At 48.7% G+C, this 24616-nt stretch overlaps 1 protein-coding gene across 1 annotated transcript in view; it reads right to left on the bottom strand.

Moving 5' to 3' along the window:
* The window catches only part of cacng2a (calcium channel, voltage-dependent, gamma subunit 2a), an 85258-nt gene extending 76668 nt beyond the window's left edge, over nt 1-8590 (bottom strand). The window contains exon 1 of the mRNA XM_038783614.1: nt 7556-8590. Within this exon, the coding sequence (XP_038639542.1) occupies nt 7556-7766 (211 nt within the window). The 5' untranslated portion in view covers nt 7767-8590. The remainder of the gene's footprint in view (nt 1-7555) is intronic.
* Between the last annotated feature and the right edge of the window lie 16026 nt (nt 8591-24616).

Genomic DNA, 24616 nt, shown 5'->3' with positions numbered 1-24616 from the left:
ATAGTCGACTGTTGGGAAGTATGTTTCCCGGGGTGTTTATGGGTTGTAACCTGTTTTGATAATAAAATACATTTAAAAAATGAAGGTCTCCTAAGCTGGGAAAGAAGTGGCCAATTTCTCAACTTCTTGCGCTCATTTAGCCTTCTTTTCCGGATGGCTTCGAGTTTCTGCATCAAAGGAAGCAGCATTTCAACAAAACTTTGAGATAATCCGAAACGTTTCTTTTTCAAAATTGTGTGATGTGGGCGTCACTGGAAAGGCCGGCATTTGTTGCCCGTCCCTAATTAGAATAGAATAGAACAGTACAGCACAGAACAGGCCCTTCGGCCCTCGATGTTGTGCCGAGCAATGATCACCCTACTTAAACCCACGTAACCCGTATCCCAACAATCCCCCCATTAACCTTACACTACGGGCAATTTAGAATGGCCAATCCACCTAACCCGCACATCTTTGGACTGTGGGAGGAAACCGGAGCACCCGGAGGAAACCCTCGCACACACAGGGAGGACGTGCAGACTCCACACAGACAGTGACCCAGCCAGGAATCGAACCTGGGACCCTGGAGCTGTGAAGCATTGATGCTAACCACCATGCTACCGTGAGGCCCCCTAATTGCCCCTTGCTGGGCCATTTCGGAAGGCGTTTATGAGTCAGTCATATTGCTGAGGGTCTGGAGTCACGTGTAGGCCAGACCGGGTGAGGAGGGAAGATTTCCTTCCCTAAAGGGGATTAGTGAACCAGGGGAATTTACAACAATCCTGTAGTTTCACGTCAGCATGACGGAGAGTGGCTTTATATTCCAGCTTTATGAATTGAATTTAAATTCCACCAGTTGCCATGGGAAGATTTGATCCCATGTCGGCAGAGCGATTAGCCTTGGCCGCTGCATTGCCAGCCCTGTGCAGCCCAGTGACAAATAGACTGCACCATACGCTGGCGCGTTCAACCATCACTTGTTGCTGTGTTGTGGTTAATTCGGCCCCTCGAGCCTGCTCCACCATTCATTATAATCATGGCTGATCATCAAGTTCAATACCCTGATCCTGCCTTCCCCCCATATCCCTCGACCCCTTTAGCCCCAAGAACTATATCTAATTCCTTCTTGAAATTACACAACGATTTGGCCTCAACTACTTTCTGTGATAGTGAATTCCACAGATTCACCTCCTCTGGGTGAAGAAATCTCTCCTCACCTCAGTCCTAAAAGGTTTACCCCTTATCCTCAAACTATGATCCCTAGTTCTGGACTCCCCCACCATCAGGAACATTCTTTCTGAATCTACTCTGTCTAATCTGTTATAATTTTATAAGTTTCTATGAGATCCCCTCTCACTCTTCTAAACTCCAATGAATATAATCCTAACCGATTTAATCTTTCCTCATATGACAGTCCCGCCATCCCAGGGATCAGCCTGGTAAACCTTCGCTGCACTCCCTCCATGGCAAGAACATCCTTCCTCAGATAAGGGCACCAAAACTGCCCACAATACTCCGGGTGTGGCCTCACCAATGCCCTGTATAATAGCAGTAAAACATCCCTCTACGTGTACTCAAATCCTCTCACTATGAAGGCTATCATATCATTTGCCTTCTTTCCTGCCTGCTGTACCTGCGCGCTTACTTTCAGCGACTGATGCACGAGGACACCAATGTCTCGCTGAGTATCCACCTCTCTCAATTTACACCAATTCAAATAATAATCTGCTTCCTATTTTTGCCACTGAAGCGGATAACCTCACATTTGTCCACATTATACTGCCTTTGCCATGTACTCACTCAGCCTGTCCAAATCTTACTGAAGCATCTCTTCATCCTCCACCCAATTTTGAATCATCCGTAACCCCTACATTGCCCCAAAAAACACTTGCAGGACAGATAGGGCATGGGGTTGGATATAGAGTAAAACTATGAAGTCCCAATCAATCATTCCCAGGACAGGTACAGCGCAGGGTCAGATACAGAGTAAAGCTCCCTCTACACTGTCCCCATCAAACACTCCCAGGACAGGTACAGCACGGGGTTAGATACAGAGTAAAGCTCCCTCTCCACTGTCCCCATCAAACACTCCCAGGACAGGAACAGCACGGGGTTAGATACAGAGTAAAGCTCCCTCTCCACTGTCCCCATCAAACACTCCCAGGACAGGAACAGCACGGGGTTAGATACAGAATAAAGCTCCCTCTACACTGTCCCCATCAAACACTCCCAGGACAGGTACAGCATGGGGTTAGATACAGAGTAAAACTCCCTCTACACTGTTCCCATCAAACACGCCCAGGACAGGTACAGCACGGGGTTAGATACTAAGTGAAGCTCCCTCTACACTATCCCCATCAAACAATCCCAGGATAGGTACAGCAGGGCGTTAGATACAGAGTAAAGCTCCCTCTACACTGTCCCCACCAAACACCCCCAGGACAGGTACAGCACGGGGTTAGATACAGAGTAAAGCTCCCTCTACACTATCCCCATCAAACACTCCCAGGACAGGTACAGCACGGAGGTAGATACAGAGTAAAGCTCCCTCTCCACTGTCCCCATCAAACACTCCCAGGACAGGAACCGCACGGGGTTAGATACAGAGTAAAATTCCCTCTACACTGTCCCCATCAAACACGCCCAGGACAGGTACAGCAGGGCGTTAGATACAGAGTAAAGCTCCCTCTACACTGTCCCCACCAAACACCCCCAGGACAGGTACACCACGGGGTTAGATACAGAGTAAAGCTCCCTCTACACTATCCCCATCAAACACTCCCAGGACGGGTACAGCACGGGGTTAGATAGAGTAAAGCTCCCTCTACACTGTCCCCATCAAACATCCCAGGACAGGTACAGCACGGGGTTAGATAGAGTAAAGCTCCCTCTACACTATCCCCTTCAAACACTCCCAGGACAGGTACAGCACGGGGTTAGATAGAGTAAAGCTCCCACTACACTGTCCCCATCAAAAACTCCCAGGACAGGTACAGCACAGGGTTAAATACAGAGTAAAGCTCCCTCTACACTGTCCCCATCAAACACACCCAGGACAGGTACAGCACGGGGTTAGATACAGAGTAATGCTCCCTCTACACTGTCCCCATCAAACACTCCCAGGACAGGTACAGCACGGGGTTAGATACAGAGTAAAGCTCCCTTTACACTGTCCCCATCAAACACTCCCAGGACAGGTACAGCACGGGGTTAGATACAGAGTAAAGCTCCCTCTACACTGTCCCCATCAAACACTCCCAGGACAGGTACAGCACGGGGTTAGATAGAGTAAAGCTCCCTCTACACTGTCCCCATCATACACTCCCAGGACAGGTACAGCACGGGGTTAGATACAGAGTAAAGCTCCCTCTACACTGTCCCCATCAAACACTCCCAGGACAGGTACAGCATGGGGTTAGATAGAGTAAAGCTCCCTCTACACTGTCCCCATCATACACTCCCAGGACAGGTACAGCACGGGGTTAGATACAGAGTAAAGCTCCCTCTACACTGTCCCCATCAAACACTCCCAGGGCAGGTAAAGCTCGGGGTTAGATACAGAGTAAAGCTCCCTCTACACTGTCCCCATCAAACACTCCCAGGACAGGTACAGCACGGGGTTAGATAGAGTAAAGCTCCCTCTACACTGTCCCCATCAAACACTCCCAGGACAGGTACAGCACGGGGTTAGATAGAGTAAAGCTCCATCTACACTGTCCCCATCAAACACTCCCAGGACAGGTACAGCACGGGGTTAGATAGAGTAAAGCTCCCTACTATACTCTACATTGAAGCAAAATGTTTCAACCCCACACAAATGCCCCTCTGACTGTTTTCTATTCCCAGCAGCAGCCATTCTGTGATCTCACTGACAATTAAGCGGCGTTTGTGAACAAAATGTAACGTGTCTATGCGGGCAGTGATGTTGGGATTGGCACCGAGTAGACGGAACCTGTGGAGGAATATTCAGCTCCGATTTCTCTTTTGCATTATGGCACAAAGCACCATCAAAAGATTTGTCCCGTCAAGACTCCACTTGACGGAGTTGAATAACAGGGACAAAGCATAAAGTGGATTTGCAGAACTGATACAATACAAGGCTGGACAGACCATGAGCCGGATTGTGGAGGGTGGGCCGGGGGGGGGGGGGGGGGGGGGGGGGGTACTGGAATCAAACAAACATCTTTGCAAAACTTAACATTCAGCCAAATTGACTTTGTCCAGTTTCACTTCGGAAAGGATAGATAACCTTGTTCACTGCAGAGTTAGTGGGTCCCCTCAATGGGTCATTTAGAACATTCAACAGGAAAAACATCACCGTCAGGCAAAACTGGAGTGAATATTTAACAGGCAGGGAGATATCAGATGGATCTGTATCAGTGGTGGGCAGTTACACGGGTTTGATCTGCCAGAAGATGACCCACATTGTTCATTTAACACAAAGGAACTCATCATTTTTCGTTTGCCAATTGCAACAAAGGGTTTAAGATCAATGGTGGTAACATTTTGCCCAGAGAGGGGGGTAGAAAGGCTACAAGTTGGCCCAGGTTGATTCCACTTTCTGGAAGGTGGCAAGCAGAGATCAGAGGTATTCCAATCTAAGTTAAATTTAACACCAGGATCCTTACAGAGTGTTCACAGAAACCCAATTGTTTGTCGGCCCGAATTAGCAGAAAATTGGGTGTCTGGGTGGGGGGGGGGGGCTTCTTTGTAAACAACAACAAGGCTTTGAAGCCACCACCCTGCTTTTGAGAACACTGAACAGAGAAGGAGTCCAGCCAGCTGAGCTCTGCCCCCTCGCTTTCCTGTCTAAAGGGGCAGCCCCCACCTCCCCCTCTGCAAACCTTGCTCAACACTGATGCTAAATGTCATTTCGTTTTTAAGTACAAGGCGCACCTCAGCACTTCAAGCAAAATGGCTTTTTCTTCTCAAACCATGAGTTAGTGTTGGAAACCAGGGCTTTGATGGTGGGGGTGGTGTGTGGAGGGGGGGGGGGGGGAGGGGGAGTGTCCAGTTGAAATCTTCCACATATTCCAGCTGGCTTCGGTCCCCTCGTACCTTCCTGGAAGCAAAGCTTAGATTGGCCAACAACAGAACAACCAAAAAAAACCCAGAAAATACTGGAGCTCAGGCGAACACCCTTAGCACTCTCTCTGTCTCTTTCTGTCTCTCTCTCTCTCTGTTTCTGTCTCTTAGGGGCTGGTTTAGCACAGTGGGCTAAAGAGCTGACTTGTAATGCAGACATGCCAGCAGCACGGGTTCAATTCCCGTACCAGCCTCCCCAAACAGGCGCCGGAATGTGGCAACTAGTGGCTTTACACAGTAACTTCATTGAAGCCTACTTGTGACAATAAGTTATTATTATTATTATTCTGTCTCTGTCTCTTTCTCTGTATGTCTCTCTCTGTATGTCTGTCTCTCTCTGTCTGTCTGTCTCTGTCTCTGTCTCTCTGTCCCTGTCTGTCTCTCTCTCTCTCTCTCTCTCTGTCGCTGTTTATTTCTGTCTCTCTCTGTCTCTCTCTCTCTCTGTCTGTCTCTCTCTCTGTCTCTCTCTGTCTCTGTCTGTCTCTCTGTCTCTCTCTCTCTGTCTCTCTCTGTCTCTTTCTCTCTATCTCTGTCTCTCGCTGTCTGTCTCTCTCTGTCTCTCTCTCTGTCTCTCTCTCTGTCTCTTTCTCTGTCTCTATCCCTGTCTCCCTCTCTGCCTCCCTCTCTCTCTGTCTCTATCTCCCTCTTTCTCTGTCTCTCTTTGTGTCTCTCTCTGTCTGTCTCTGTGTTTCTCTCTCTCTCTCTCTGTCGCTCTCTGTCTCTCTTTCTGCACAGACCTTCTGTGATGGTCCAGCGCTATCTGCTTTTATTTCACATGCAACCATCCGCAGTGATTTGCTTTTTACAAAAAATAAAGATTCAATACCCAGGTCTGTAAAAAAAAATGTTGAAATATCTGCACGGACACACACAAATAGAACAGGTTAACATTACAACAGAACACAACCCAACTGTGGATGAAGTTTTGACATTTTTAAATAGATCAGAAGGATTATTTTTTTTGCAAAAAATGTTTAGTTTACAACCAACATGAATCAGATTTGGCTTTCAAATGACAAGTCCGGTGACGTCAGGACGTTTTTTTTGCCTTAAATTTTAAGGTTGAATTCTATATAATATGTCTCTTTTCAAAAAAAAAATATCTGGTCCAGGAGGTGGGAGGGATTTGCTGGCCCATGTTTAATAACAAGGTGATTGGTCCCAGAGGATGTTAAAGTGTTCCCTCCCATTCTCAATTTTCCCGGATCCTCAATTTTTTGCAGTAAGTCTCACCCCCCCCCCTCCCCCCACGCACCCCCCCCCCTCCCCCCACGCACCCCCCCCCCCCCCACCCCAGGAGACAAATCGAATCCACCCACCTCACTGCAACCAACCTGTAATTGGGTAAATTGCGCCATCCTGTCTGAGCAATGCAACCGCCCCATCAAAACCCCGATTCATCTGATCGCTTTCAGGAATCAAATTAATGTGTATTATTATTAGTATGGTTTTTTTTGTGAAAAGACAAATGTCCCGTGAACCCGAGAGAGTGCAATTATAATTCAGACCAAGGCACCAAACCTTCCATTCCGATCTCCTGATCAAGTGTTGCTGTGAACGTGTTGAGATTGTGGAACCCAAATTCTTCACCCAGTGCACCCCCTCCCCACCTCTCCACCCCACTTCCCTTCCACCGGTCTCAATTCGCAAGATGCACACTTGCTATCGCCAAACCCTTCACAGGGGAACAGCCCAGGGAACGCCCCCACCTTATATTGCCCCTAAATATCCCCTCCTCCTGATCACTCAGTGCCCACATTGTCCTATCTTCTGGAGCTACACCACTAATCCAGGTTGTAATCATCCTTTCTGTCCTGGGAATGTTTTGCTTTATTGGGGGTGGGGGGGTCTGGTTGTGTGTTTTTTTTCCAGGGAGGGTGTTGGTGTTGGGCAGAGAAGGGTGGAGTTTTGATTTTTTTTTCTTATTTATTGCAAAGAAACTGACACAACGCAGAAAGAAAACATGTCCCATTTTGTCTTTGATAAGTATTAATTCTGACACGCCCAAAATGGCTGTTTCCTTCCGCTTTGAAATAAAAAGGAGCTTATAAAATCATTCCTGCAAAGAAAAAAAAACAGAATCCACCTTTAAAATGTGAAATTAACGTGCCATTAATCATCAGACTGGCTCCTCATTCGAAGATGCTATTGTGTGAATAATGACATGCTCCTCCAATGATCTCTTTTCCGTTTGCTAAAATGTCCCTGATTAATTCGTGCTATTGATTTGGAGGGAGGGGTGGTGGTGGTGGTGGTGTGGAAAAACATATAGTATTCAGCAAGTTACCCTACTGCAGAATATGTTAACGGGGATGTGGATGGTGGAAAGGGAGAAAAATGCAGAATGCGTCAAACAGCACCATTGACGGGAATCATTTTGCTATTCATCCCATGTTCGGCCGCACACAATAAACATGGGGGAATGGGGGATGGAGTGAATGGGGGAAAAAATGGTGTGTGTGAGGGAGGGAGGGAGGGGAGGGTAGAATACCTTCAAGACAGCAGGTCCTCCATAACCCGGAGTGTGTCATCACCTCTTCGTTCTTTTTGCTGGTCTCATTCTCACTGTTCGTCTTGCTTTTGCAAACCCCCCTGGAATAGAGCCAATAGTCTGTTCCTACAGCAATGGTCATCAAGCTGAAGGCAGCGAATGCACCCACAGTAGTCAGGAGCATCTGTACACCGCGATCAAACAGCCCCATAATTCTTCATTATATTCGGACCCAGCCACAACACACACTTCTCTCTCTCTCTCTCTCTCTTTCTCTCCCTCTCCCAGGTAGGTGAGAAAATATCCCCCTTTAGAAAACGAAAAAAGGGGGGAAAAGAGATCAAAAGAGGGACAGTTGGGGCGGCTTCCAGTTCCAATCAATATATATGTTTTATATATATATATATATTTATTTTCTTTTTTGATAAAAAAAACAAAGGAAAGCCCCAAAAAATAGATAAGTTAATCCTTTTTTCTAAAATTCTGATCGCCAGTTTCCATAAGTGATGGCTATTTTTTAGAAGGCTTCAAAAGAAAGATGGTGAAGAGTAACAACATCCGTGTAGCATCTCCTCATCAGGGTCTGGGCAGATGGAGTCAGGTTCAATGCAGCCGCCTTCAGCCTTCTTGTTTAGGGTTGCTTCCAACGCCATGAAATCCTTCCAGCGCTCTTGATCTCAGAGAAGCAGAGGGTCGTGTCTGTACTGAGACAATCCTTATTTGAGTAAAGCTCAGATTTGAAGAGGAGAGAGGTTGGAAGCCATGCAGTTCATGTTTGTTGAAGACATTTGCTTGTTCAGCCGCGGGTGCTGAAATGGACAGCTCCCTTTAGATCATGTTATTCACAGGGCTAGCTCCTCACACGCATCTCTTCTTGCACTTGTTTCCCTCACTGTTTCCCTCTCCCTCTCCTTCTTTCCCCCGATCTTTCTCTCTCTCGATTCCTCCCGGTAACTGAAAAGGACAGCTCCCCTGCTCCGGAGCACAAAAGAGGCGTAGCTTAGCGCTGGCTAAGCCCTCCTCGTCACTGTAGCTGTACGTGCCCACATATCCCAATGCAGCCCTTCACATCGCAATTAGACCAGCTCACCGAGACAGAGAGAGAGAGAAAAAGGGGGAAAATCGCATGGTTCTGGAAAAAAACACAAGCAAATATCAGCACGTGGAAGGGATTATTTTTTAAAAGTTAGAACATAAGTTTTGCCCAGTTGCAGGAACTCGAAAGCGATATTGGGCCAAAACTGGGGCGTCACCAAGGTAGATATCTGATCAATGTAAAAGGGGTTAGAATGTGGAATTCACCACCACAAGGCGTGTTCCTGACGAATAGCATCGATACATCTCAGAGAAAGTTAGATAAACACACCGGGAGAATGGACTAGAAGGGTATGGTGATAAGGTGAGATGAAATAACTGGGAGGAGGATTCTATGCCAAACAAATACCAGTTTTTATGCTGTAAATTCTGTGTAGTATATTTCTCTTTTTAAATTTAGAGTAGTCAATTATTTTTTTCCAATTAAGGGGTAATTTAGCATGGCCAATCCACCTATCCTGCACATCTTTGGGTTGTGGGGGTGAGACCCACGCAGACACGGGGAGAATGTGCAAACTCCACACGGACAGTGATCCGGGCTGGAATCAGACCTGGGACTCGGCGCTGTGATGCAGCAGTGCTAACCGCTATGCCGCCCATGTAATATATTCCTGTTCAAACCACCTGACTCAACTTTCTCAGTTCTGTCCATACCCCTTTAGGTTGAAATTCTGACGCATTCGTAACATTTTCATAAGGACTAGAGGCAGTGGGAGGCCATTCAGCCCTTCGAGCTCTCTCCGCCATTCAACACGATCATAGCTGATCTCCTCTTGACCTCATTTCCTGCCCGTTCCTTTTTACACATTAGCCAAGTGGCCAATCGTTCAGTAAATATGAGTTCAAATCCACCAATGGCAGTTCGAGAACCTTGAACTTGTTATTGTTTTAAATCTACAGCTTGAAACCACCAGAAAAAAAACATTTGTTCAACGATATTAATGGATATGGGCCAGAGGCAGGCATACGGAGTTAGGTCACAGGTCAGCCATGATCTCATTAAATGGCAGGACAGGCTTGGGGGGGCTGAATGGCCTACTCCAGTTCCTATGGGATCAGTAAAGGTGAACATGAAGCTGTGGGATTGTCCTAAAACCCCAACTGGTTCACTGAGGGAGGAAATGTGCCGTTCCTACCCAGCCTGGGTAGGTCCCACACCAATGTGGTTGACACATTATGTCCCTCTGAATTGGTCTTGCAAACCATTCGGAGGAGTAACTGGAGATGGGTATGAGGGAATGAGGCCCACCACCCAGAATGCATTTTTCACAAATGAATGATATGTAATTCTACATGGGTGGCACGGTAGAACAGTGGTTAGCACTGCTGCTTCAGAGTGCCAGGATTCCAGGTTCGATTCCCATTTGGGTCACTGTCCGTGCGGAGTCTGCACATTTTCCCTGTATCTGCGTGGGTTTCCTCCGAGTGCTCCGGTTTCCTCCCACAAGTCCCGAAAGACGTGCTTGTTAGGTGAATTAGACATTCTGAATTCTCCCTCTGTGAACCCGAACAGTGGCGAACAATGAACCTGAATGTGGCGACTGGGGGATTTTCACAGTAATTCATTGCTGTGTTAATGTAAACCTACTTGTGACACTAATAAAAAAGATTATTAAGAATTCTTGGCCCAGGTAGATTATGAAGTCACTTTGATTCCAGAGTGACAGACTGATATTCAAAACCAGTCACAGTATATAGAATTCTAAATCCAGATGTGGCATTTAAATCCATAAATTTTTATCTGCATGAATATTATCAAGAAACACTGAAGCAGCATCTGGTAGGGTTTCAATTTATCTCAATTTTTTTCAGCTCCACCCCTTATTTCAAATAAAACACTTTTTTTCAATTGTTTTTCAGTTGCTGTTTTCCAAGCTCTTTTTGTAGTGTACCAGGCACTGGTATTATAAAAATAAAAGGCTGCATCACAACTGTTGCAAGTCATGGTAAATGGTGGGTATCAGTAAATGCCCAGATTGACTAAAATAACAGTAACAGCTTGCATCTATATAGCACCTATGGCAGAGTCAAAACACCCCGAAGCACTTCACTGCAATTATCAAACAAGATTTTACACAGAGCCCCATAAGACAATATTAGACATATGGTCAAAGGCTGGTTAAAGAGGTAGGATGTGAGGGGTGAAATAAAGGAGGAGAGTAGAGAGGTTGGTCAACTTACTCTGCATAAAGGGTTCTGATGTGAATTTTATCAGGTATCATGTGGCTGTGAGAACTTCTTAATTTGACCCCATCACAGGATAACGAGGGAACAATTCCATCTCTGTCAGACTGCATCATCCATTACAGATACAGTTTCAAATTTACATTCTCCGGGCATTTGATTTTTCTTTATCTTTATTTATACTTTCTCCTGCTCAGAAACAGGGCAGCCCGGTGACACAGTGGTTAACACAATTGCTTCACAGCTCCAGGGTCCCAGGTTCGATTCCCAGCTAGGTCACTGTCTGTGCGGAGTCTGCACGTCCTCCCTGTGTGTGCGTGGGTTTCCCCCGGGTGCTCCGGTTTCCTCCCACAGTCCAAAGATGTGCGGGTTAGGTGGATTGGCCATGCTAAATTGCCCTTAGTGTCCAAAAAGGTGAAGTGGGGGTTACTGGGCTACGGGGATAGGGTAGACATGTGGGCTTGAGTAGGGCGCTCTTTGTAAGGGCCGGTGCAGACTCAATGGGACGAATGGCCTCCTTCTGCACTGTAAATTCTATGAAACTCCAGAGTTTATCAGTTCCATTTTTCCATCAGATGGGTATAGTATTCAAATGTTATCACTAGTATTAGCATCAGAAACTCCCAGGACAGGTACAGCCCGGGGTTAGATACAGATTAAAGCTCCCTCTACACTGTCCCCATCAAACACTCCCAGGACAGGTACAGCACGGGGTTAGATACAGAGTAAAGCTCCCTCTACACTGTCCCCATCAAACACTCCCAGGACAGGTACAGCACGGGGTTAGATACAGAGTAAAGCTCCCTCTACACTGTCCCCATCAAACACTCCCAGGACAGGTACAGCACGGGGTTAGATACAGAGTAAAGCTCCCTCTACAGTGTCCCCATCAAACACTCCCAGGACAGGTACAGCACGGGGTTAGATACAGAGTAAAGCTCCCTCTAACTGTCCCATCAAACACTCCCAGGACAGGTACAGCACGGGGTTAGATACAGAGTAAAGCTCCCTCTACTCTGTCCCCATCAAACACTCTCAGGAGAGATGCAGCACGGGTTAGATACAGAGTAAAGCTCCCTCTACTCTGTCCCCATCAAACACTCTCAGGAGAGATGCAGCATGTGCGATGTTCCAGTTCAGGCAAAGGAGTTATGCAGTGGGTTGTCTCATTTCCTATGACGCATAAACTCTCCATGGTCATGTATAACAGAAGATAAAGTTCGATTGGACCTGAATCCCACACTCAGGGGGCTGTTGTGTGATGCTGTGACATTTCCCCCCAGAGCCCACCAGCTGTTGTTTATTATAGAATCCCTACAGTACAGAAGGAGATCATTTGGCCCATCGAGTCTCGACCGACCCCCTGATAGAGGATCCTACCGAGGACCACTCCCCTATCCCTGTAGCCCCACTAACCACTCATTTGGACACTAAGGGGCAATTTAGCATGTCCAATCCACCTCACCTGCACATCTTTGGTCTGGGGGAGGACACCGGAGCACCCGGAGGAAAGCCACGCAGACACGGGGCGAACGTGCAAACTCCACACAGACTGTCACCCAAGGCAGGAATTGAACCCAGGTCCCTGGCTTCGTGAGGCAGCAGTGCTAACCACTGTGCCACCGTGCCGCCCTGTCCATCTTAGTTGCCGGTTCAGCCCAAATTGTGTTTGGCTCAGTCGGTTAGGCTTCAGACTCTGGGTAAAAAGCCCGCTTACGTCCAGATGGGGGCTTTACAACCTCTGCCTGAGGGAAAAAAAACATTCACCCCCATCCCATCAAACTGGTCTAAAATCAGATCAGCAATAAGAGAAATTCCTGCATTGCAACCCAGTTCTCCTCAACTGGAGAGTTTGATCTCGATATTGAAGCTGCCAAATGCTACAGGGATTAAATTTCAATCTCCCCAAGGAGCTGGTTGTTATGATTAGTATTGTTTGCAGAAGTTGTGATACATCCAAGAGGGAGAAACGGCTGGTGGAAAGGAAGCAATTAGACTTGCAATTCAATCCTGGGGTTCAAGTGACTTTAACAGCCTCCTTCAGACGTACTCGGTCTTCCGGATCCTCTGATTAAATTACAACATTCTTATTTCCAAGAATCATCGAGGTGACATGTATCCCTGCTACAAGCAGGCTGTGCGAGGTGCTTGTGAAATAAATTCAGGAAACAACACTTGGGAGCACAATTACACTCGGCCAAGTTCTTGTTCTCAGCCGTCTCCCTGGGAGAAGGATGTTTGGGAGCGATTCCCTGGACAAGCCCGCTGAGTGGCAAGCTTACAACGCTACACAATGTTGTCGGTGGGAAATGGGTCACATTCCCTGTAACACAGAAATGGACCATTCCACCGGTTCGATTCTCAGCTTGGGTGACTGTCTGTGCGTAGTCTGCGCGTTCTCCCTGTGTCTACCTGGGCTTCCTCCAGGTGCTCTGGTTTCCTCCCACAGTCACAAAGATGTGCGGGTTAGGTGGATTGGCCATGATAAATTGCCCTTAGTGTCCAAAAATGGTTAGGTGGGGTGACTGGGTTACGGGTCTAGGATGGAGATGTGGGCTTAAGCAGGGTGCTCTTTCCAAGGGCCCGTGCAGACCCGATGGGTTGAATGGCCTCCATTCTGCACTGTAAATTCTATGATTGGATGATACCCAACTGATGCATACTGGGGTTTCTGTTCCACTTGGAACTTCTCCCAACCCCGTTCCTCCCACTTCATCAGCAAATCCTTCTATTCCTTTGTCTCTCATGTGTTTACCCTTAAATATATCCACGTTATTTGCATAAAACACTCACTGTGGTCACAAGTTCCGCATTCTCCCCACTCTCTGGGAGATGTAGGTTTCTCCTGAATTCCCGATTGGATCCATCTATTTCACACATGGAGCCCCCAGTTTTGGGTTCCCCAGTGAACATCTTCTCTATACCTGCCCCATCACATTCTTCATCGTTTTGAAGGCCTGTATTGCGTCAGCGTTTCTTGATAGTTGCCTCCTTTGGTGCCATCCTCTCTGGAGCATTAGTAAGGATCCACTGTGCCGCTCTCTGAGCTCATTAACTCAGGCAAAGGCATCTCTCCAAAATGTGTCGGGATAACATCTTCAGAAAGCTGGCCAATCCCATTTGGAAGCTGTTTTACTTCAAAAGCTGGCACAGCGAGAAGACCACAGGATGTTGGAGCAGGAGTAGGACACTCGGTCCATCGAATCTGCTCTGGCAATCAATGTGATAGATCACGGCTGATCAGGTATACTTCTCAACTCCACTTCCCCATCATATCCCCATGACCCTTGATTCCCTCACTGATTAAAAATCTGTCGATCTCAGCCTGGAACATACTTCACAACCCAAAATTTGCTTTTAGCCTCTAAAGCTCTCTGTGACACAGATTCGCTACCCTCCGGGAAAAGAGATTCCCCTCATCTCTGTCTTAAGTGGGTGACCCTTTCCCTCTGGTCCTAGATTCTCCCACAAGGGGAAATGACCTCTCAACGTCAGAAGCTGAAAATGATCAACTCGACCCCAGAATTGAAGACCAATGGTTCTGTTTCTGTACCAATGTCGATGGGGGCAGTGGTACTGCAGTGGGTGGACTATGAAAGGGTGTGGGGACCGAGGGAGATTAGGTTGGGGAGCATATCAAATTTCTGTTAGTGGGATTTGAACCCGCAGCCTCTGAACTGTTTGTTCAGTTCCACGCTGGTGTCCTCATGCTGTCTGACCTCCACTCACTGTTCATGTTTCAGGTTGTGAATGTGAATCTCTTTGTTATCTTAAGTGATCAATACACATCACAGTCCCCTTCTCACTTCAATCACTTTTCATTAACAACTCCTTCTCACTCTTGCCTTGCTCTGGAGATGTCTGTGGTGCTCTCCAACCTTCACCCAATTAGGCGAACTTAGCGGCAGCAATAACTGATAGGCAGCGTAATAGAGAATAGCATCAGGAACCAGAGGGGACCTTGCAATCCCTTCAACCCTCGCTCTCTGCCGTTCAGTTACATTGTGCCTGCTCTATTACAGCTCCATCTACCCACCTTTGCTCCCATTTTCCTCCCTACCCTCACCAAAAAAAGTCTATCCATCTACAGCTTGACCCTCAGCAAACGCAGTGTTTTTGGGAGGGAGGGTTACAGATTTTCACTGATTTAATTCTGGACCTTAGCCTCTAATTTTAAGGTCATGCTCCCTTGTTCTTCATTCTAGTATGGTTTAGCACAGTGGGCTAACCAGGCTGGCCTGCAATGCAGAACAAGGCCAGCAGCGCGGGTTCAATTCCCGTACCGGCCTCCCCGAACAGGCGCCAGAATGTGGCGACTAGGGGCTTTTCACAGTAACTTCATTGAAGCCTACTCGTGACAATAAGCGATTATTATTATTATTAGCAGTACATAAGAACTAGGAGCAGAAGTAGACCGTCCGGCCCTTCGAGCCTGCTCCGCCATTCTATAAGATCATGGCTGATCTATTCGTGGTCTCAGAACCACTTACCCGCATTCTCGCCATATCCCGTAATTCCTTTATTTTTCAAAAAAACATCTACCCTGTCTTTAAATATATTCAATGAAGTAGCGTCTACTACTCCTTTCGGTAGGGAATTCCATACTTTAACCCCCCTCTGAGTGAAGAAGTTCCTCCTTGATTCAGTCCTAAATCTGCTCCCCCTAATCTTGAGGCTATGTCCTCTTGTCCTACTTTCACCTACCAGTGGAAACATCCTTTCTACTTCTATCTTATCCATTCCCTTCAAAATTTTATATGTTTCTATTAGATCCCCCCTCAACCTTCTGAATTCCAGTGAATATAATCCCAATCTACTCAGCCTCTCCTCATACAATAACCCCCACAACTCCGGAATCAGCCTAGTGAACCTCCTCTGCACCCCCTCTAGGGCCAGCACGTCCTTTCTCAAGTGTGGAGACCAAAACTGCACACAGTACTCCAGGTAGTACCAGAGGGTATAGTTTTTCCATTTCCATTGCATCAAATCCCTCCATCGTCGTAAACACTCGATTAGATCACCCCTCACCCTTCACCCTCTATGGAATACGAGACAAGCTGGGGGGGGGGGGGGGGGCTGATACTGGTGATGGGTGCAGGGGGAGGGGGTCTTGCTTTCGAAGCAGGTGGTTGACGGTCAAAAGATCCGTGTATTTAAATACTTGGCGGGATCAGGACCAACACCAGTTGGGCACAAGTAGCAATTAGAGAATTCCCCCCCCCCCACCCCCCCCTCTGGATTCAATGAAATGTTGGGGCACAGATACTGGTGCGTGGAAGGAGGGTGGGGGGGGGGGGGGGATGGGGGCTACCAGGAGTCACCACGGGGCACCCCAAGGTACTCTCTACTGGATACTAAACTGCCTCTTGCTGTGTTTTTGTTGCTGTTCCCGTCTCACATCCCCAGATGGGCCAATGGCAAAGGTGGGACATCAGATCACCCTGTGAAGTAGCAGCACTCCCCCCCCTCCAACATTCCCCCCCCCACCTCCCCCCTCCGCCGCACATTCCCCCCCCCCCCCCCCCCCCCTCCTTGGCAGCCAGGATCCTACTTGGTTGAAATGAACAGGAACTCAGAGATCTTTATTAAAAAAACAGACCCACACAGCACAGTAAACGCAGCAAAGCACAGAGCATGGCCAGGTAGATGGTTGTACCTTACACATCAGCTGCAACAGCTCCTCAGCCTTTGTGTCACTGTGAAAATCTAGTGAGTAACGCAACACATTGGGAATAGTGTAAATATTACACAGCATAACTACTACACATAGTATACACGCTTCTCAATTTTTACAAACAACATCGACTCGGGTGCAGAGAACAGCGTTGTAAATCTTGCAGATGATGGTAAGCTGGCAGAGTAATAAATGGTGATGAAGATATTTGCAAGCTTCAGAATAATGTGGTCAGGATGGTGAACCATTCAGCAACATGATAGATGGGGCTCAATGCGGAGGAGAGTGAAGTCATGCAATTTCAAAGGAGTAAAACAGACGACACTGTCAATGGCTCTCTTTCCAATGCTCCTGTGCAGCCGCCCTGGTTTCCACATTCACATTCTAATGGTGGCTAGGATATTAAAAAGCAAATGGGTTACCAGGCTCACATATAGTGGAATGGAATATAAAAGCAAGGAGCGCCCAGTGGAACCCGCGGAAATCAACACTCGTCCCTCCTTTTTCTAAATGAATTCAGAGTACCCAATTATTTTTTTTCCCAATTAAGGGGCAATTTAGCGTGGCCAATCCACCTAATCTACACATCTTGCCGTACTGCAGCACGGTAGCATTGTGGATAGCACAATGGCTTCACAGCTCCAGGGTCCCAGGTTTGATCCCCGGCTTGGGTCACTGTCTGTGCGGAGTCTGCACGTCCTCCCCGTGTGTGTGTGGGTTTCCTCCGGGTGCTCCGGTTTCCTCCCACAGTCCAAAGATGTGCAGGTTAGGTGGATTGGCCATGATAAATTGCCCTTAGTGTCCAAAATTGCCCTTAGTGTTGGGTGGGGTTAGCGGGTTATTGGGACAGGGGAGGTGTTGACCTTGGGTAGGGTGCTCTTTCCAAGAGCCGGTACAGACTCGATGGGCCGAATGGCCTCCTTCTGCACTGTAAATTCTATGATTAAATTCTATGATCTTTGGGTTGTGGGGGCAAGACCCACGCAGACACGGGGAGAATGTGCAAACCCCACACGGACAGTGACCCAGAGCCGGGATCGAACCCGGGTCCTCAGCGCTGTAGTCCCAGTGCTAACCACTACGCCACATGCCGCCCCAACACCCGTCTCTCCTGAGGGTCATTCCCCAGGGCCACTCTCGGTAGATGTTACAGTCCGTTATCTTCTTGATGCCACTCGTGGAGCAGGCATTTTAATCGATTTGCTGTGGTCTTATCAGCAGCTTCATTGGACTCACGAAGCCCACACCCAACCAGTCTGGGCCCAGGCCCGGGCGAGAGCTCCGTTCTCTGAGTCAGAGGATCATAGGTTCAGATCCCCACTGCACATTGAACACATCATGTAGGTTGATACTGTCAGAGGGTCAGTACTGAGGGAGAGCTGCACTGTCAGAGGGTCAGTACTGAGGGAGTGCCGCACTGTCAGAGGGTCAGTACTGAGGGAGTGCCGCACTGTCAGAGGGTCAGTACTGAGGGAGTGTTGTACTGTCAGAGGGTCAGTACTGAGGGAGTGCCGCACTGTCAGAGGGTCAGTACTGAGGGAGTGCTGCACTGTCAGAGGGTCAGTACTGAGGGAGTGCTGCACTGTCAGAGGGTCAGTGCTGAGGGAGTGCTGCACTGCCAGAGGGTCAGTACTGAGGGAGTGCCGCACTGTCAGAGGGTCAGTACTGAGGGAGTGCCGCACTGTCAGAGGGTCAGTACTGAGGGAGTGCTGCACTGTGAGAGGGTCAGTACTGAGGGAGTGCTGCACTGTCAGAGGGTCAGTACTGAGGGAGTGCCGCACTGTCAGGGGGTCAGTACTGAGGGAGTGCCGCACTGTCAGGGGGTCAGTACTGAGAGTGTGCTGCACTGTCAGAGGGTCAGTACTGAGGGAGTACCGCACTGTCAGAGGGTCAGTACTGAGGGAGTGCCGCACTGTCAGAGGGTCAGTACTGAGGGAGTGCCGCACTGTCAGAGGGTCAGTACTGAGGGAGTGCCGCACTGTCAGAGGGTCAGTACTGAGGGAGTGCCGCATTGTCAGAGGGTCAGTACTGAGGGAGTGCCGCACTGTCAGAGGGTCAGTACTGAGGGAGTGCCGCACTGTCAGAGGGTCAGTACTGAGGGAGTGCCGCACTGTCAGAGGGTCAGTACTGAGGGAGTGCCGCACTGTCAGGGGGTCAGTACTGAGGGAGTGCCGCACTGTCAGGGGGTCAGTACTGAGAGTGTGCTGCACTGTCAGAGGGTCAGTACTGAGGGAGTACCGCACTGTCAGAGGGTCAGTACTGAGGGAGTGCCGCACTGTCAGAGGGTCAGTACTGAGGGAGTGCCGCATTGTCAGAGGGTCAGTACTGAGGCAGTGCTGCACTGTCAGAGGGTCAGTACTGAGGGAGTGCCGCATTGTCAGAGGGTCAGTACTGAGGCAGTGCCGCACTGTCAGAGGGTCAGTACTGACGGAGTGCCGCACTGTCAGGGGGTCAGTACTGAGGGAGTGCCGCACTGTCAGGGGGTCAGTACTGAGAGTGTGCTGCACTGTCAGAGGGTCAGTACTGAGGGAGTACCGCACTGTCAGAGGGTCAGTACTGAGGGAGTGCTGCACTGTCAGAGGGTCAGTACTGAGGGAGTGCCGCACTGTCAGAGGGTCAGTACTGAGGGAGTGCCGCACTGTCAGAGGGTCAGTACTGAGGGAGTGCCGCACTGTCAGAGGGTCAGTACTGAGGGAGTGCCGCACTGTCAGAGGGTCAGTACTGAGGGAGTGCTGCACTGTGAGAGGGTCAGTACTGAGGGAGTGCTGCACTGTCAGAGGGTCAGTACTGAGGGAGTGCCGCACTGTCAGGGGGTCAGTACTGAGGGAGTGCCGCACTGTCAGGGGGTCAGTACTGAGAGTGTGCTGCACTGTCAGAGGGTCAGTACTGAGGGAGTACCGCACTGTCAGAGGGTCAGTACTGAGGGAGTGCCGCACTGTCAGAGGGTCAGTACTGAGGGAGTGCCGCACTGTCAGAGGGTCAGTACTGAGGGAGTGCCGCACTGTCAGAGGGTCAGTACTGAGGGAGTGCCGCATTGTCAGAGGGTCAGTACTGAGGGAGTGCCGCACTGTCAGAGGGTCAGTACTGAGGGAGTGCCGCACTGTCAGAGGGTCAGTACTGAGGGAGTGCCGCACTGTCAGAGGGTCAGTACTGAGGGAGTGCCGCACTGTCAGGGGGTCAGTACTGAGGGAGTGCCGCACTGTCAGGGGGTCAGTACTGAGAGTGTGCTGCACTGTCAGAGGGTCAGTACTGAGGGAGTACCGCACTGTCAGAGGGTCAGTACTGAGGGAGTGCCGCACTGTCAGAGGGTCAGTACTGAGGGAGTGCCGCATTGTCAGAGGGTCAGTACTGAGGCAGTGCTGCACTGTCAGAGGGTCAGTACTGAGGGAGTGCCGCATTGTCAGAGGGTCAGTACTGAGGCAGTGCCGCACTGTCAGAGGGTCAGTACTGACGGAGTGCCGCACTGTCAGGGGGTCAGTACTGAGGGAGTGCCGCACTGTCAGGGGGTCAGTACTGAGAGAGTGCTGCACTGTCAGAGGGTCAGTACTGAGGGAGTACCGCACTGTCAGAGGGTCAGTACTGAGGGAGTGCTGCACTGTCAGAGGGTCAGTACTGAGGGAGTGCCGCACTGTCAGAGGGTCAGTACTGAGGGAGTGCCGCACTGTCAGAGGGTCAGTACTGAGGGAGTGCCGCACTGTCAGAGGGTCAGTACTGAGGGAGTGCCGCACTGTCAGAGGGTCAGTACTGAGGGATGGCCACACTGTCAGAGGGTCAGTACTGAGGGAGTGCCACACTGTCAGAGGGTCAGTACTGACGGAGTGCCGCACTGTCAGGGGGTCAGTACTGAGGGAGTGCCGCACTGTCAGAGGGTCAGTACTGAGGGTGTGCCGCACTGTCAGAGGGTCAGTACTGAGGGAGTGCTGCACTGTCAGAGGGTCAGTACTGAGGGAGTGCCGCACTGTCAGAGGGTCAGTGCTCAGGGAGTGCTGCGCTGTCAGAGGGTCAGTACTGAGGGTGTGCCGCACTGACAGAGGGTCAGTGCTGAGGGAGTGCCGCACTGTCAGAGGGTCAGTACTGAGGGCGTGCCGCACTGTCAGAGGGTCAAACTGAGGGAGTGCTGCTCTATCAGAGGGTCAGTACTAAGGGAGTGCCACACTGTCAGAGGGTCAGTACTGAGAGAGTGCTGCACTGTCAGAGGGTCAGTACTGAGGGAGCACCGCACTGTCAGAGGGTCAGTACTGAGGGAGGGCTGCACTGTCAGAGGGTCAGTACTGAGGGAGTGCTGCACAGTCAGAGGGTCAGTACTGAGAGAGTGCCGGTACTGAGAGAGTGCCGCACTGTCAGAGGGTCAGTAGTGAGGGAGTGCTGCACTGTCAGAGGGTCAGTACTGAGGGAGTGTTGCACTGTCAGAGGGTCAGTACTGAGGGAGTGCTGCACTGTCAGAGGGTCAGTACTGAGGGAGTGCTGCACAGTCAGAGGGTCAGTACTGAGGGAGTGCTGCACTGTCAGAGGGTCAGTACTGCGGGAGTGCTGCACTGTCAGAGGGTCAGTACTGAGGGAGTGTTGCACTGTCAGAGGGTCAGTACTGAGGGAGTGCTGCACTGTCAGCGGGTCAGTACTGAGGGAGTGCTACACTGTCAGAGGGTTAGTACTGAGGCAGTGCCGCACTGTCAGAGGGTCAGTACTGAGGGAGTGCCACATTGTCAGAGAGTCAGTACTGAGGGAGTGCTGCACTGTCAGAGGGTCAGTACTGAGGGAGTGCCGCATTGTCAGAGAGTCAGTACTGAGGGAGTGCTGCACTGTCAGAGGGTCAGTACTGAGGGAGTGCCGCACTTGTCAGCTGGCTAAACAGCTGGTCCGTGATGCAGAGCGAGGTCAGCAGCGTGGGTTCAATCCCCGTACCGGCTGAGGTTATTCATGAAGCCCCCCCCCCCAACTCAACCTTGCCCCTCGCCTGAGATGTGGTGACCCTCAGGTTAAATCATCCCCAGTCAGCTCTCCCTCTCAAAGGGGAAAGCAGCTTATGATCACCCGGGACTATGGTGACTTTACCTTGGGCTGTTAGGTCATGCAAGGTGCCACGGAAAAGTAATTCCTCCTTTATCGAAAACCTGAGCTCCATTTTATTTATTATTATCAAATCAGAAATTCCCAACCCAATAGCCGAGGTGGTCAGGAATTTACAAGCAGCTTTTCATTGCAACGTCGGCAGAAATGGCCATTGATTAATGATTTTTTTTTAGAAATTTAGAATACCCAATTATTTTTTTTCCAATTAAGGTGCAATTTAGCGTGGCCAGTCCACCTACCCTGCATATCTTTGGGTTGTGGGGGAAAAACCCACACAGACACAGTCCCAGTGCTAACCACTGCGCCACCGTGTCGCCCGCCCTTGATTGATAATGACCAATCAACGGGCTTGGCTGGCAGTTTGACAAGTGAGTCTGGGATAACTCCATCATGTCCAGCTAAACATAAGCCCCACTACATCATCCAACCATTTGTTGGATGTCTCTTTCAAAGGGCTGGCACAGCACAATGGCCTGAATGGTCTCCTTCTCTGCTGTAATAGTCCAAAAACCACAGCCGCCGAGAATCTTCCCATGATACACCCGGTCCTTGTGGATTGAGGGTGTTCTTTGGTGTCCCCGTGTCCTGATTAAAAACTCGTCAGTCAGGACACTGGATGTTTCTATCTTCATTTGTCACCTGGGCCACTCCTGGGAGAGGCAGGAGGGAGACAAGAAACAACAAAACGCGATTCCACTACCCCCCCCCTCCACCCACCCACCCACCCCGAGCCTTTTTCTACAAGTTCTTATGTAAATATTCTGTGGGTGGCAGGAATGGAGAGAGTGAGAGATGAAAGAGAGGATAGAAGCAGGGCAAAGTAGAGAGTGATTAAAATGTTGCACTTCACGATCAGAAGCAGAATGTGAAAATTGCCTGTATTTTTTAAAAAGCAGTTTTAGGAACCAAGGCTAATGGATCCTTCAAGGACATTAACACAAAGCTCCCATTTCTATGGGGGAATCTGTTGGCTGCATGATTTCAAATTTACTACATTGGGAATTTATGGTACATCTTAAACACACACATATACACCCATATACAAATGCACCCATATACAAATGCACCCATATACAAACGCACCCATATACAAACGCGCCCATATACAAACGCACCCATATACAAACGCACCCATATACAAACGCACCCATATACAAACGCACCCATATACAAACGCACCCATATACAAACGCACCCATATACAAACGCACACCCATACACCAACGCAAACATATGTACAAACATGCACCCATACAACAACACACACCCGTACACCAAAATGCACCCATATACAAACACACAACCATATACAAACACATATCCATACACCAACACACAACCATATACAAACACACAACCATATGCAAACACGGCCCATACACCAACACGGACCCATACACCAACACAAACCTATATACAAATACACAACCATATACAAACACAAATCCATACACCAACACACCCATATACAAACACAAACCCATACAGACACACACCCATACACCAACACATACCCATATACAAACACACACCCATACACAGACACGTACCCATACACCAACACACACCCATATACAAACTCGTACCGTACACTAACACACACCCATATACAAACACACACCCATACACAGACACACACCCATACACTAACACACACCCATGTACAAACATACACCCATACACAGACACACACCCATACACCAACATGCACCCATATACAAACTCGTACCATACACTAACACACATCCATATACAAACTCACACCCATACACCAACATGCCCCCATATACAAACACAGTCCCATATACAAACACACACCCGCATACAAACATGCACCCATACACCAACACATATCCATATACTAACTCGCACCCATACACCAACATGGACCCATATACAAACACATGCCCAAACACCAACATGCACCCATATACAAACATGCACCCATTCACCCTCACACACCCATACACATATGCACATCCATACAGAAACATGTACCGATACACAAATAGACTCCCGTACACAAACACAGAAATACACAAACACACACCCATACACAGACATGCACCCATACAGAAATGCACACCCATACACAAACATGTCCCCATATACAAACATACACCCATACATAAACACACACCTGTATATAAACACACACACACACACACAAGTACACATCCATACACAAACACGCACCCATGCACAAACGCATATACAGACATACACAGAGACATCTAAAGAAGTAAAGTGCCATTTCCTTATTTGATCTCAGGATCTGGACATCACTGTTTAGACCCAGCATTTGTTACCCATCCCAAATGAAAATCGCTTATTGTCACAAGTAGGCTTCAATGAAATTACTGTGGAAAACCCCTAGTCGCCACTTTCCGGCGCCTGTTCGGGGAGGCTGGTACGGGAATTGAACCCACGCTGCTGGCCTGCCTAAATTCTCAGCTATTTAGCCCTGTGCTGAACCAGCCCTTTGCTCTTTGAGAAGGTGGTGGTGAGCCACCTTCTTGAACCGCTGCATCCATGTAGTGTAGGTACACCCGCTGTGCTGTTAGGGAGGGAGTTCCAGGATTTTGAACCAGAGACAGTGAAGGAACGGCCGATATTTCTCCGTACAGGATGGTGAGTTCCAGAGGACTGGTCAATATAAACATAATAAAGGGATGGAGATGTTTTTATGCACAATGCTTACATTTGTATTTGTACTGTTTATTGTTATTATTATAAAATTATAAATACCTTAATAAAATGCATTAAAAAAATATATATATAAACATAATGAATCCCATCCCGGAGTCTGAACACAAAGAGAGGTGGGAAAGCAGAACAAAGAAAAAAATTGTTAAAACCTTGAAGATATCTAAAACCATTTCCCTAATCAAGCTGGGTTGTTAGAGAAGGAGCTGAGATCTCAATCTTTGGTTAATTAAATTTTATTGGCTTTCTGTACAGAGGTAAAAATAGCAATAATCGTAGGAAGGGACTCGCCCTTCAATGGGAATCGCAATGTCAGTGTCACACTTCCTGCA

Source organism: Scyliorhinus canicula, chromosome 23 (genome assembly GCF_902713615.1).
Source record: "Scyliorhinus canicula chromosome 23, sScyCan1.1, whole genome shotgun sequence".
Taxonomy (NCBI): Eukaryota; Metazoa; Chordata; class Chondrichthyes; order Carcharhiniformes; family Scyliorhinidae; genus Scyliorhinus; species Scyliorhinus canicula.
This window is presented reverse-complemented; position numbering and strand designations above follow the sequence as displayed.